General features: G+C 31.6%; 1 protein-coding gene across 1 annotated transcript in view; it reads left to right on the forward strand.

Annotated features, from left to right (window-relative positions):
• The window catches only part of LOC106462881 (dedicator of cytokinesis protein 1-like), a 128,178-nt gene that overhangs the window by 102,776 nt on the left and 8,757 nt on the right, over window positions 1-16,645 (forward strand). The window contains exons 18-20 of the mRNA XM_013922847.2: window positions 5,116-5,332; window positions 15,396-15,493; window positions 16,191-16,280. Of these exons, the coding sequence (XP_013778301.2) occupies window positions 5,116-5,332; window positions 15,396-15,493; window positions 16,191-16,280 (405 nt within the window). The remainder of the gene's footprint in view (window positions 1-5,115; window positions 5,333-15,395; window positions 15,494-16,190; window positions 16,281-16,645) is intronic.

Below are 16,645 nucleotides of genomic sequence, written 5' to 3' on the forward strand. Positions count from 1 at the left end.
GCGCATGTCACAAACAGTAACAGTGTTTAACTCTTTCCATATGGGTACACGTTTGTGCGCATGTCACAAAGAGTAACAGTGTTTAACTCTTTCCATATGGGTACACGTTTGTGCACATGCTACAAAGAGTAACAGTGTTTAACTCTTTCCATATGGGTACACGTTTGTGCACATGCTACAAAGAGTAACAGTGTTTAACTCTTTCCATATGGGTACACGTTTGTGCGCATGTCACAAAGTTTTACTGAGTTACATTTGAAATTTAATTAAACTACTTTATTATTATGATATACAAATAAACTTGGAATTTAAAATGTAGCTACTAAATCAAATTTTGACATTATATAAGTTTAAGTTGTTAATTTATAAGGCTATATTTAAAAACAAATCCTCCATTTCTTCTAGTGGGAGAATTGTGACATTAGCTCTCGGTCTCCTCTGTTCTCTAATTTATTTACCACCTCTCTGAGAAGTACAGAATTTAATACAAATTACTTATAATATTGTTATTACTCAGGCAAAGGATAATTTTTATAGCTTTCAATCTTATTTGATTACAAAGCCATAAACTAGAAAAGCAGACCTCCACCTGTCACATCCTTTCTTTCACAAATTGCCAATAGTTCTCTCTGATGTTTAATACTATATTATTTATAACTAATAGAAAGACAAAGTTTTAATCTATTAAATTATGTGTTTTATTATTTTGTTTTCTGTACAGAGAATTAGTTTGCTTCCAGTTCAAACTTTATTCCCATGGGGAAAACATCAAAGAGCTTATCTGAATATTTAAATGCTCTTATTGCATAGTTAGAAAGCTAGGAAAATTATGTTAGTTATAGGACATTGTCTGCTTTTTATGTGTTATTATTCTGTATTCTTAGGTGCGTTATTTAATTAAATGAAAAAGTTTTAGTGTAGTAGTACCATTAGTATATAAAAAAGTAGGGTTAAGTTTCGACAGTCGGCAGCAAAAAAAACAAAACAAAAAATAGAAGACCCATTTAAGTACTATATTTCTTGTTTTTCATGTGTATTCTTTATTTATTTATTATTATAAAGTAACTAAAGTTTAAAAATTAGACTTTTAAGCTTAGATTAGGTAAAATAATAAAAATAAATTTTCATGAGGTATGCTGATGAGCAACTCACGAATAGCCCATGCCTTATGTAATTTGATAGGGTAATGTGAGCCACATGTTCACTAATTGTTTCTCAACTTGTGTGGTGGGAATATTAGTCACACATGATTCAAAGATCAATAGAACATTTGCTTAGATTATTAAGGTAGAAAATATGATGTAAACAAGAGCTAATCAAAATTTTTCATGAAAAATCAGTTGCTAAAATATCTTCTCTCTTCCATAACTTATTTCTGTTCTTCTGGCATTTTTGCTAAGAATTAGATCTCATTGTTTTGCTTACTTCTCTGTTTTTATTCCTTTTTATTTGTGTAAAAATGCATATACAGCATTCTTTCAATCACTTTGTAAAAGGAGATATTCAATCATATGCCTTGGTCTTTCATTTGGAATGATTATAGGTCAATCACATTTTACCCAAATTAGAAACCTAAACCTAGATTTATATAAATATGTTAATGTAAAAAGTTATTAGAAAAATTTTTGACTTTTTAAACAATTAAATTATGAGATACAAAACATTAATCTCACTTTATAACAACAGTTTGCAAAGCTAATGCAGTGGTATGCAAACACAGATGCAGTTTGTTTAGCACTTATATGTTTGGTTTCCATTGAATTTCTGACCTTTAAATTTTACAATGGTCATAAGATAGACTTATTTATCGTTGGATGATTGTATCATTGCCATTTCTGAGGAAGGAGGTTTGTATAGTGTAACTGTTAACTCATTACCTGCCATGGCCATTTTGTCTTATCGTGAGGGCAAAATCACATTTATGAATTGAAAAAATTAAAGAAAACTTATCTTTTATTGGATCTCAAATTTTAATTTTGTAAATAGTAGCATAACATTCAATTATTTGTACAAAATTGTATTATTCAATGAAGTTTAAAGAGGAATTTAATGAAAAAATTTTAAAATACATTTGAGACTATAAATAAGTCTTCCTCTGAGAAGAACATTTTTTTCAAAATTAAAAAAAAAATTTCCTTCCACTTCAGCACTGGTCCTGCCATCTATGATTGGTATCAAAACCTTTTTATAGTCAGTTTTCTTTATAAAACAGCATCAGGGTGGGTTAAACCTGATTTATAAACTTTTAGCCAATCCTAATCGAAGATGTCAATTTCAGTACCATGTTATTCCAATCGATGTATTTCACGTTTGACAAATCATAGGATGATAAGGAAAGCACATGATGAAATGTTGTTCTCTGGATTTTACAATATGAATGTGGATGGTGCTTATTATAGTAACTGCCATTTTATGTAGAGGTTGTATTTAGTATTGGTCAATAGTGCTTTTCATGCTGCATCGTATATCTATTTATATTAATCATTACACTGAAAAATTAACTCAAAATAGATATATTTTTCAGAAAAGAAGTTGATCCACAATTGTTAGGGTTAAGAGCTATCGAATGGTGAATGCAAGGTCTTTACATGAATTAGGCTTAGCACTTTAAATTGAAAGAGTTTGTAATTTTTTATATTCTTTTGCATTTAAATTTGTAGTTTTAAGATCAATAATTTAGCGTAATTTTATAATTATAATTTATAATTTTATAATAATATGATTCTGTATTTAGAATGATAAACTTGTGTGATTTGTACGTAATACTACTAGTACCAGTACCACATAAGAATTTTATATTTTTCCTTCTTACAATCTTTACTTTGTAGTAAGACCCACACTTCTGTTGTTATTGCTTTAGAATTAAAACAGTCTAACTGATATATATAAAGTTTATTCTGATATTTTACAAATGGTTTAAAACACAGTGTACAAGTGACAACAATAAAACCCATATGTTGGTTGTGAAACAGACTAAATCCATTCATCTCAATAAATACAGGGAAGCTATGACATTCTCACAGTTGGGATCTCAATATATTGAAGAGCGTAAGTTTCGAATTCCAACATAAATCTTGCTTATAATGAGAGGAATGTGACCAGGACTAATCTTTTAAGTGCTGTAAAATAATTTTCTTTGTAATTTATGGTGTCTGTATCGTTTTGTAATCTCTTCTAACAGGATGTATCAAGTAACTAGGGTCAGGCGGTGTTATATGTACTGTAAACTGTTACATACATTTGCTAGTAGTGGCAATTAGTTTTGTCTCTATAGCAACACAACATACGCAGACATATGTTAAAATAAACTTGTTTGAAAGTTCAAAGAAATGATATTCAAGTATCGAAAAGCTTTCTTACTATCATATCTACAGTAATGTTGAAATGCGCCTGTGCTGGACTAAACGAGAGTGGCAACCAACAGGTATGATACTTTACGGCAAATGTACAAAGTTCACGCTGCTAACCTCACAATTCATTCGGCACAATAAACAAAAGTATGGCTGAAATGGAACATAAACATAAACTTGAAATAAAAATACATCTATGAAACAAAATTAAAATGTTTTTTATGTACATATATATAAACATGAAATTCTAGTAAAAAATAAAAATACTTATTTATTGTTTAGGTTTATTTACAAATATTATTTTTGGGTCTTGTATATTACTTGAAACCATAAGGAGAGTACATGATTATTAAAAAAAATAAAAATAGATAAAATTTGCATTTTATGGGAGATACAATTTTTTGGGGGATTTCATAATAATTTACTAAAACATAAAAGTAATAACTTCAAATCTGAAACAAATATAAATATCGTAATCATTTCTTATAAATACCATTTCCTAATGTAATTTTCTAAGATATTAAAGATCATAATGCAAAATAACTAAATTTATCAAATGTAATAGGCTTTATGTTTCTTAAACTATGTACATTTATGAAAGTTCTTATGAAGTTTCAAACATATTCATCCACTAGTTTTATTGTTGGAATGAAACATAGCAAGACTTGCATTGGCTACTCAGAAAGTTAGTAGCTGGTGGTCATCGGGTTAAAGAGTGAAGAGCTTAGGACATCAACTTCAAAAAGATAATCTTCCATTTTTCCATGTACATAGTGTTAGGACAGCAGCAGTTTTTGAAACAACACCCTAAGCCAACCTGAGGCATTGCCTTTACCCACAAGCTGAACCCTTATAACATAATAAACAAGTATTTGAAATTAACAAAAGTTTTTAAGTTTCCAATCAGGATATTTTCTTGATAAAAATGGCCCAAGAAAGTGGAATCATTGTAATCCCATATGAAATGTATCTGTCACTTTTGTGCCTTTGAATTGTTTAATATGGTCTTTAAAGCCAACATTCAGGTACAGTTGAGGGTCTGTGGAAATTTACAATGTGATTTGGTAGTTGTACAGTAATTCATAATTGTTGCTATTATATTATGCACAATCAACAATGGGGGATATAATTGCAAGAGCTACTTGACAACTGGAACATTTACTTTATAAAGTGTGATTAATCCTCATTATTATGTACCTTAATTTCTGTTGAGGGGTACATGATTATCTTATCCCTTTGGATTAGTCAGTTTAAACCTATGTGGCATATCCTGGCAAGAGATAAGGTTGAAAATTGATAAATATTTTTTTCTCTAATCTTTTCTCTGTAGTTTTTTGGGTATGTATTGTAAATGTGTTTTCATAAAATAATTCATTTTTTTAATGGTATAGATTTCTTGTGTATAGTTTGTTTATATGTTCTTTGAAGTTGTATGATTGTTTTTGTACTTAATGTATGATGAGTACAAGTGAACTTGAAAAATGTTAAATAGAACAAAAATATGTATATGTATAGTTGTGTGCATACATGCGTGCTTGGAGGGATATTAAATAATTACTCCAATTCTGAGCATTAACTTACCAAAGTAGGATTCTCTGTACATCTTAATTTAAAATAATTCTCAAATATGTTATGGTTAATTTCCTGTTTTTCTATGATCTCTACTCTTTTTTCCTCAGTTATTAATGAAATTGTTTTCATGTTGTCAACCACTGGATCTGATCTTCGTTTGATATAATGTATACATTTCGATTGGTATTTTTAGGTTGACCACAAGAAATTTGATGAATCTGATGTTAACTACTTATCTCTTCCATCAACTCAAGAAGAACTAGGAGCCCAAGTACAGCCTGGAAGTAGCTCGTTGGGAAACCTTCCAAAATCAATACTTGCATCTTACCAGAATGGAGGACTAACCCTCACTGTGAAAGATAACTTCAGCATTAGTACTTTGATATGTTCCACTAAACTTACACAGAATGGTATGTTAATCAGTTAAGATATCATAATAATGTATCAGTGTTTCTCAAATGGTGGTTCGTGACTCCCAAGGGATTGTGACCAAGTTTCCATGGGGGCCACAAGCTGTCTGTGCTGAATCTACATTTTTTTTTAGTCCTCGATACAGGGGTCGCTTGTCAAATCTGGCTGAGAGACACTGTAATATATTCATTCTATTAGATGATGAAATATACAAATTAACTCTCTTAAATGTGAAGTGGGTTGATGTGACCGTCTTTGGAACTACCTTGTAGTTATGTAGTTATATGTGCTTAACTAGGAATTTTCTGATTGTATCATTACAAAATTTCGCAAGCTTTTATGGAATGTTACAGATCTGTTGCACACACAAAATTCAAATAGTTTAATAATGTATTTATACTAAAAAGACTGAGTGAAAGTTAATTTTCTTGTTAAGAATAAAAATATTTCTTTCCGATACAATATCTTACCTTCTTTCACAAAAAGCTTTTGTAGACTTATACTTCCCTATATTGGCACAAATTTTTGCTTGCCACTAGCCTTTATACTCCCACTTACCCTTACATATGTCAACATGAAATATTTGCATACTAACATGCAAATAATTATGCAGCAACCCTCCACCAACAGAAGTGTGACACTACCTCTATCATAACTAGTGCCCTCTCTGATCTTGCAGCTGTTAACCATTTCTTGATTGGTAGTCTTATTGTACAAATGTGTTTTTTGCTCACAGTTTGATTAACTTATGCAAAAGTTTTCCTCTTCTTGTTTTTCGGGCCTTTCAACTTTTTTTCTAAATCTATTACATTAGTTATTTAATATTTTCCTAATTCTGGTGGAAAGTTACGAATTATATGTGTTCTTTTCTCTCTTGCTTCACTTCCAAAAGTTTTGCACTTGCAGTTTCAGGTGGTCATTAGTACAACTGCTTTTGCTCCTGCAGCAGAATTCCTGACCACATACACGGGGTTGGAACAGAGGTTGTTGGCACATGCAGTGACAGCTCTGGTGTGTCAGGAATTGGTCAATTTCATGTTACTTTCAGAACACGCTGTCCTCTCATACCTGCTTAAGGGTTGATTGATTGGGAAGATCCTAAAAGTTTCTCTCAGTCACATGTCATTTTGTGGGATTCATTACTCGAATATATTATGTTCTCTCTTTTTCTCCTGTTTGCTGTGGTTCCACCACTGCCTTTCTCATAGATGAGCCTTTGGGTCAATATTTATTGTTTTCTTCTTCCCCAGATATTGGGGTTCATGCAAGTCGTTTTGGGAGAGCAACTGCATTCAGAGGTCAGTATGCCTCAAACCCCATGTATATGTACTATGGACAATCTTGCTTTCACTTATCATCATTCTGACTTCCCTTATTTAGCTTCACAGCATTTGGAGTTGCTTATCCCTTTGTGGGGTTTGGACCCCAACTTTTTGGTTCTCTTTTTCCCTTGCCAGCTCTGGCTTCTCAAGCTTTGGAAACTCGCTGTCGATACCCTGTCAGGCATCGTTTTCAGAGCATGTTTTCAGGTCAAGGCCCATGGGGGCCAGACTTCTTCATTTTTGGAGGTCCCTTGCTGTGGATAATTGGGTTCTGCAAGTTGTCTCAGAGGGACTGGCTCTCCAATTCCATTCAAGGGATCCTGTTTCATGCCAGCGTCTTTCAGAGGCAGTTCAGGCCTTACTTCATAAGTGTTCTAACAAAGTGGTTCTTCTCATCCTTGATTTTCTTCTTGGTGCCCAGTTATCAATTTATCATATCTTATCTACTTCTTTAGTCCTTCCTAAGTTCATTGTAAAGTCATCTTTAGCTCTTTGTTGGAGTTTTTGCTCCTGGTTTCTGTACGATGAAGGTCAATATGTCATGCACACCTCCATCTCCATATATGACATGCATTTAGTTTATATTTTCACTTTGCTCACAATTGTGTGTGTTTCACTATTGGGCACTACCATTCAGATTTGCCTCAGCACTCTATGGGCTCTTTCTGGATGTCCAGGCATTTGCCCAACTGATTCATGCCAGGGGCTTTCATTCTCACCATTATTTGGTCAACTGGCTACTTTGGGTCTCATTAAATGTAGAATGTGCCCTACTTACTTGGTTGAGAGACCTATGTTTTCAAACATTGGATCTCCTATATTGGGCCCACAGCCATCATGTTACTTCTTCCAGATGCCCTGTATCTTGTCATGGATTGGTTATCCTATCCCGACAAGATTCTACCTATGAAGTGGTTTTTCCGTCCTCAGGTTTTTCGGGGGTTGTGTGCTCATTGGAGGTGTCCCAGATTTGGATGCTTTTGCCACTCATTTCAATACACAGTTTCCCCAGTTTTGGCCTCCTGTTCCTCATCCTTTGGCTGGAAGCAGTTGATGCTCTTAGTCCCGATTTGACGGGTCAGTACCTATATGCATACTCTCTATTCATCTCCTCCCACATGTCCTTGCCATAATTCAGACCACTCCATGTCATGTTCTGTTGGTGGCTTTGTATTGGCTGTCTCAAATGAGGTTTCCACTGTTAGCTTTTGGTGTCACCTTCCCCTTCCTCTTCCTTTATCTCTAACACTCCTACTTCAGTCACAAATCAGGTGTGCATCATCCATCCGTTCCCACATTTCTTCTTCAAGTGTGACTTTTGTCCAGTCCCTCAACAAAAGGACCTGACTTTCTCTTTATGTGGCTTCCTTAATTTCCTGACTTGTTCACCCTTCATGGTGGTTTACCAAATTAAGTGGTATGCATACCACTATTGGTCTGTATGATGTGGTTATCATCCTTCTCATCATAATGTTCCTCACCTCACGTCCATTTTTGACTTGACTATTTTACAGAGGCATTGTTGAATCCTCTTGAGTTGAAAAGTCATTGCATCAGTTTAAAAGTCATCTCTCATTTTTCATAACCAAATCATATGCATTGAGTTACAGGGCCTGAAGAAGCTGCCTTGTTGATAGTAACTCAAAATGGATTCTTCTTGACTCACTTTCATCTAGGATAGGCATTTCGGACAGTGTTTTGAATACCCACATTGTATAACTTTCTGAGCATTGTTTCGAGAGTTAATCTTCTGTTGTGTATTTTTTTTTAACTCTCTCCACACGGGCTCGGTCAATTTGACTAACCACGTGATCTTTTTGTACTCATATAGAGTTTTTATAGGTTTGATACTACTAACTTTTAATATAGTATGTATATCTTCATGAAATTTGGCAGTCTTTCGGTAAACATTATAAGTCTTTCACATGTAAAAAATCATATTTCCTGGTGAAGAATTTTTAATAAACTAAAAAAAATATTTGTCTTTGAATATATCAAGTATTTGTTTTGAATAGTTCGTATGCAAAATGATTTTACATGTTAAGATTAATAATACTGTTCTTCATCTAAAAAAACTTCATTTGTATAATCTCCAAAACCTCCTAAATACATTTCAAATGTTTGTTTTCAGTAAAACTTTATATTTTATCTGTTATTTTCTCTACCCTAACTATACAAGGTTGGTCAATTTGACTGACCTAGTACCACCAAATAAAATCTAAATTACCCTCCTTTTCTTTCCAAAATGACTTCAAATGTAGTGTGAAACTACATTTGTTTATTCTAAATAGTTTTATACTCGTAACAGTATACATCTATTTCTAATTAAATTTTATTATTTTATTGCCATTTTGATTGTTTTTTGAACCATGTCTAACTACTATTTGTGCCATTATAAGTTGTAAAGCACTTGGGGAACATGTAGTTCATGTTACGCTATCAAATTACATTACCCACGAGCTACTCTAGGGTGCTTGCTCACGAAATATTTTTATTATATTATTATTATTATTGTTTATTTTACCTAATCTAACCTTAACTAACCTAAAGAGATTTCTATTTTTTACATATTAGTCACTTTTATAATAATAAATATAGAATAAACATTAAAAACAAGAAATAAAGTACTTACCCGGACATTCTTTTTTTGTTTGTTTTTTTGCTGTCGACTGTTGATGATATTTAACCCTATTTTTTTATACTAATAGTAGTAATGCACAAAATAATTTTTATTTATTTCAATAATACACCAAAGAAAATAGACTAATAACATACAAAAAGCAGACAATTTCCTTTAACAATCACAATTTTTCTGGCTTTCTAACTATGTGACACGAGCCATTACAAATTCATCCAAGCTAGCCATTGTGATTCTCGTGGGAACCAAAGTTGTATTGGAAGAGAATTTGACTATTCTGTGTTCAGAACACAACGTAATAGAATACGTCATTTGATAGATGAAAACCTTGACTTTCAATTCCTTATAGGTATTGTATAATTAAATTTAACAGAGAACTATTAACATGTCCTGAAAGAGAGGATGTAACTGGTGGGTGTGACAGGAGGGGTCTGATTTTCTATTTGATAGCTCTGTAACCAAACAAAATTGAAGGCTATAAAAATTATGGTTTGTCTGAGCAATGAATATTCTATAATGAGTAATTTCCATTTAATTTGGTAGTTTCTGGTGGTGGTGGTGGGATAACATAGAGAGGAGAATATATTCAGAGAAAATGTGTCGCATGTCACTCTAGGGAAAATTCAGGATTTTTTTTAAATATTGCCTTATAAAATTAAGAAGCACTCTTTAACCCACTCACTCTAGGTATCCTTTACTAAGCATGACACAAAGTTTTCGTGTCTAGTATTCAAAATTTTATTAAACTACATTTTGTTTATGTTATACCAATTAGAATAGCATAATATTTTTTGCTAATAATCCATATTTTAATAGTATATAAGTTTCAAGTTCTAAATTCTACAAGGCAATATAAAAAAAATCCTGAATTTCCCATAATGTGACACGCTTGACACATTTTGTCTAGGCATCTCCTCTTCTCTATTTTATCCATCAACCCTTGGAAAAGTACGAAATTAAATGTAAATTACTCACAATAAAATTGTTATTGCTCTGACAAACCATATTTTTCCAACCCTTCAATTCCATTTGGTTACAGAGCTATTGAATAGAAAATCAAACCCCTAAGATATTGCTCATGTAATAAATCAAACACAGTGGCACCCCGCCCACCTTTTTCCATTTTTGGAAACATTCCCACATATCCTCTTACTTCTGTATATGACATGAATAACCAATCGGAAGCTCAGAATGTCCTCTAGTGGCTTTCTCAGCCATTTTAATGGGTTTGTGGCTATTTCTTTCTTTTGTCCCAATATTTCAATGAGATAGGGTGTGGCTTTAATCTGCTCAAAATTTCATATATTTTTAGACTAAAATACATCTTAGTTACTAAGCGTGATAAATTATAATGGAATTCTATGGTATTAATGTAGTAATTTATGATTTTTTAGTTATTCAAATGTATATATAAAACCTAAAAAAATATTTTGTTTTGTATCCTCCATGTGCAAATTTTTAAAGGCTTAGCAACCGAGTACAAAGGTCGTAACTAGAAGAGATAATTGTGTGCTTTACTTCTTTAGTTACCGTTCTATGTTTTAAGAAAAATAAGTTTAAGAACTTGTTTCAAAATAGCAATAATCTATATACATATGTAATGTATAATAATTGATATGTGACTGTATTTTACAAAATTCTAGTCGGCTAAAACACAGCCAAGACAAGTTACTTTGTACAGACCAAAGGTCAATTTTATGATATTTAATACTTGAGTGCATGTGAGTCGCATCATTGTAACTTCTGTATTGTTAGCCAATAAGATATGATATAAAGTTTTTTCTTAAGAAATGTTTGATAACTATCTGTACATTATAAAGATTTTGCATGTGAAATTTCAAAATTTTCTGACGCGTAAAAATATTTTTCATCTTAAAAGGAATATTAGTTTGCATGATAGTTAGCCAACATGCGAAAAGAAAAAAAAAACAGAAAAATCAGAAAAACATTGCATTACAAACCTTAAGACTTAATAAAAAAAATTTATATTTTGCCTATGAAAGTATTGTAATGTTTACTGATAATCTGCCAAATTTCGTTAACAATCGAATACAAATTTAAAAGCTATAACATGAAAACTATAACAAGCAAAAAATGGTTACGAAGTCAGTCCAAGGGACTGAACTCATGTTGAAAGAGTTAATAAAACTAACTGAAAAATATTTGTTGGGTGTTGATAATTGTACTAAGAAGGCTTTAATACAGCCCCAGGATAGTACTTGTTATCAGTCCCTTCTCTACTTATAAAAATTAATTATAATAAATTTGGTTCTGATTTAGTAAAAACTGCTATACCTGATGAATCACCTATAAGCTTTTTTTTTCTTTCTTACTTTCTAGAGTTCATAAATAGGGCCATCTCATTCACTATACACTTTCAAGTAGAAATAGCTTAACTGAATATACATAGGGGTGGTCCATTGGAGAAGTAATGGTGGCTATAGTTCCAAACTTATGAAGTGGATCTTCACAAAGTGTGGAAAGCTTACAGACAACACTAAGATTCTATTGTACACAAAAAATTTAACTTGTTACTAAAGTTTTTGTACTAAAGATATTTCAGTGAAATGCTGAAGTCAGTCTAACTCAGACTAGACAAGTGGGAGTGTGAAGTGATGTTCGTGCAAAATAGAAATTTTTGTCCATTGTATAGTTTGCAAATTGCATTTGCACAACCTCTACAATATTCTAAATGCATATCTAAAGTTTTTAAGTATCTCTGTATATTGTATCTGGTATTTCCTCTGTTGTAACATGAACTGTTGCAAAATCAGTGATGTAAGGTAACTTGAAATGCTGATAACTTTGACTCCAACTTGTGTACATAGAGTTAACAGATAGAATATTTTTTTATCTTCATCACTTCTTTGTAAGAGATGCTAAGAAGTTTTTTTAGCATTCTACAGAGTTTAAATTATTTACTTTTAATAAGTTGTTTTTTGGCAACAACTGATTTAATAGTCTTATACTAGCATTATTTGGTAGAAGAACATTACAGCAGCATGTGGCTTTTTAGAAAAAATAATATTTTCTAAATTTCCTTACACAGAATTCTTAGTCTCAAACTGTGCCATCTGTATGAGCATTTGTCTGTCTCTATTTGAAAAGATGTACACATAGGCAAAGCTCAACATTCACTTTTGAAATGATGGGAGAACAGGCATAAATAATGTTGATGCCAAATTTTATTTCACAAGCAGGATATTCTACATTAAATTTCAAAATGTGACATAACTTAAAGAATAAAAATGTAGATTTACCATATGTTATTGTTGAGTGGCTCTTAGCGTGACTGAAATGCTCAACAATTACTTTTTGCAGTGGGCACTATAAGTGTGAAACCAAGAGTGCAACACAATTAACTTAACTTTCCTGTCACTAGGGATGGGTACTTTTGCTAGATTAACTTAAACTTTTCCTGTCACTGGGGATGGGTACTAACTTTCCTGTCACTAGGGATGGGTACTAACTTTCCTATCACTAGGGATGGGTACTAACTTTCCTGTTACTAGGGGTGGGTACTAACTTTCCTGTCACTAGGGATGGGTACTTTTGCTTGTTAATGTATCTTTTACTCTCCCATAAGTACTTTACCTTTGACAGTAATTTTTATTATCAAATTTAAGGTACAATATCTTTGTCATCTGGTCACTTGAAACCCAGTTATTTAAAAGAGTTTGTAGAACAAATTATTTGTTCTTTATTATTATATAGACATTTCAATCAGTTTTTTAAGTTATACAAGTCTCATTATTATTGTTCAGAATATCTGTATAAACTTTTTTGTCTACCGAAATCCAATGCATGAACAATATTACCTACATTTCAATGCCTCTTAACCTATAAAAAAAGTACCTTATAGTCAGTGGTTTAGTCCTGTGGGTTGTAAGGGAGTACTAACTCCTGACTTCATATGCAGGAGTAATGCCACTCCCATACTTTAAGTGCAGATTATTTTCTTATGCTGTTTTCTTGTACATTCCAATTTGGATCAATAGAATTGTCATCATGCCTTTAATATGGAATGCTTTATATAAAATTAAATTTTTATCATTTGCTGAATGTGGTATGACCTTGCATATATTGCTGATTTACAGTAATATATCTCAAGCAATGATTTTCTGAAAGGGAGATCATGGTAACCCTTCACTTCTGACTTTAACAATACATCACTGCTTATGGTTAAGTGTAAAGCCTACACAAACTGTTTAGTCCTGATGACACTGTGGTCAACTGCAAGAAGCTCTTTGTATAGTGGATATCTTAGTATTTTAGAAATTATTATGTTAATTGTTAGTTTTAATTTTGATTAGAGAAAAACTAAATACCATGGGTGATGCTCACATTATATATGGACAACACCATTATTTCAGAGCCTAAAATAATAATGTTGAAATTCAAATCACTGGGTTCATATCTTTTAGAAGTAAGTTTTATTATTTGTAGAATCAGTCCTATGAATTTGCATTATGACATAACATTACTGATGTGAAACACATATGGCTAGCATAGTCAGTCAAAGCATGCCATAACTAATGTGAGTATCTAGCTTGCTTATTGTCATGTAAAAATCACGCTAGTTCCAAATGTCACAACACCTCTACTCAAATGCATCTATATTGATTGTATATTAACTACTTACTCAGTTGTGCATTTACTTTTAAATAGTCAGCTGTGTTGAAAGCAAATTTTTAATCTTAGGGCAGGGAAGATAATAAAATGTAAGCTTCCATTCACACTGAAAACAAAGACAGAAATAAGCTTTAAAATTTTTTACTAATTTTAGAGGAAGATAACAGAGCTACCTCAACATAAAATTTGATAACCCTACTCAAGTGCTGGTAGTCTGTTATTACATTTCTTAAATAAATGTTCACTTCACATGCTTGCTGTCTATTACTACTTGTGATACATGAGTAGACACACTGATAAAATAAACTGCAGTATGATGCAAAATTAGAAGCTTCTAGTGGCAGATTGTTTCCAACCAATGAATATGCATCAAGTTAAGGAAGTTATTTTTGTTAAATACATATATATGTAAGTATTATACATGTTTCAGTTTATACAGTTAGTAGGTCTATTAAGTTTATACAGTTAGTAGGTCTATTAAGTTTATACAGTTAATAGGCCTATTAAGTTTATACAGTTAGTAGGTCTATTAAGTTTATACAGTTAGTAGGTCTATTAAGTTTATACAGTTAGTAGGTCTATTAAGTTTATACAGTTAATAGGTCTATTAAGTTTATACAGTTAGTAGGTCTATTAAGTTTATACAGTTAGTAGGTCTATTAAGTTTATACAGTTAGTAGGTCTATTAAGTTTATACAGTTAATAGGTCTATTAAGTTTATACAGTTAATAGGCCTATTAAGTTTATACAGTTAATAGGTCTATTAAGTTTATACAATTAATAGGTCTATTAAGTTTATACAGTTAATAGGCCTATTAAGTTTATACAGTTAATAGGTCTATTAAGTTTATACAGTTAATAGGCCTATTAAGTTTATACAGTTAATAGGCCTATTAAGTTTATACAGTTTATAGGCGTATTAAGTTTATACAGTTAGTAGGTCTATTAAGTTTATACAGTTAGTAGGTCTATTAAGTTTATACAGTTAGTAGGTCTATTAAGTTTATACAGTTAATAGGTCTATTAAGTTTATACAGTTAATAGGCCTATTAAGTTTATACAGTTAATAGGTCTATTACGCTTATACAGTTAGTAGGTCTATTAAGTTTATACAGTTAGTAGGTCTATTAAGTTTATACAGTTAGTAGGTCTATTAAGTTTATACCCATGTAGGAATATTTGTCCTACAACACACATATTATCAAAGACCAGCCATAACATATTCACTTAGCTTAAAACTAGTTTAATGCTGGCAGTACTTGATGTTAAAGTAATATTGATAGAATGCAAGATTATTCAGTAACAAAAATTATTAAAAGAAGCTTTACTGACTAATTATTGGTGGAGCAAAGACTCATTGGCTCCACTACCCTTGATAAAACTTTCAGTATTTTCCATTTATTTTCCAGCTAAAAATGTTTATAAATCATTTGAAGAGTTATTGTAAAAGGTGGAGATGTGTTTTTCTAGTTCATCTCCTGGGGTTACTGAAGTGGTGGGCAAAACCAGAAGACTTGGAGAAGAATCTAAAAGCCCTGATGCAAGTGGATGGAGAAGAAGTAGTTAAAGCAAGTATAAGCTTCTGCTATACCACCAATAAAACATTGACTTCTAGTTGAGATATTTCACAAAATTTGAAATAATATGTACATGGAGGTGAAATGTCAGTTTTCACAAATCAGTGAAAATAAGTTTTTAATTATTGTTTTGATTCTTTGCAAATAAATATATAATTTCATTCTGCCCAAACATAACAAGGTCAAAAGATTTATGTTTTCTAGCTATAAATTACTGGTTTCTAGCTTTATGTCACATCATGATGTATAAATTTATCCCAAGAACAGTGTAATAATAATATCTGTTAGTAGAAGCAGTGATAGTCCAATATAATTTAATAATCCCATTCAGTATACAAATATGGAGCATTGTTTATTGTCTGGAAAATATATTCTTCTGTGGACGATATTTGTATCAAATGATGACTCGTATATTGAACTTAAAATTGCTAAATTTTTTGTATAAAATTTTAAAGTATGTATTGAACACAACAACATTTGTGTAAAAGTACTGTAGTACATTTTGTATTTGTTCTTGAACTCTTTCATGCTATTCACTTTGTTATAATTAGGCATGTCCTTGCAATATACATCAATTTTGTTTAAAAAGAAAACCATACCATTAAACCTTTAGTGATCAGAAAGTATTAGCTTAACCTTCTCAAACTGTATACTGGTCAATTTAATAAAGCCATGTTTTTGTTTGTAGTTTCTTCAAGATACTTTGGATGCACTGTTTAGCATCCTGATGCAAAACTCTGACTCAGATTTGTTTGATAACCTGGTTTTTGAGACATTGGTGAGTATTATTTATAGGTTTGCTGTGTTGAAATTGCTGGTATTAAACAACTGTTACTCATACACAGAAACACTATGAAGTTTTATAGTAAACAAGTAAAGAAAAAACTTTTCAAAAATGGAAGTAAATGTATGGATGCCTAATATCAATCCTTCAAAAACAATGTAGACAAGATAGTAGGGATGGCAAATAAGACAAATTTAACTCAATTGTGATTGAGTCATTATATATATATATATATTGCTATATGTTAATTTTTGCCTGTGCTATTATTGTTCCTTAAGGATCAATATTAGCCATCCCTACATTTACTACATTTGTTGAAAAGTTTTTTATTTACTTGTTTGCTTTTTTTGAATGCAGTA

The sequence above is a fragment of the Limulus polyphemus genome, unplaced genomic scaffold (genome assembly GCF_000517525.1).
Source record: "Limulus polyphemus unplaced genomic scaffold, Limulus_polyphemus-2.1.2 Scaffold1274, whole genome shotgun sequence".
NCBI classification, from domain to species: domain Eukaryota; kingdom Metazoa; phylum Arthropoda; class Merostomata; order Xiphosura; family Limulidae; genus Limulus; species Limulus polyphemus.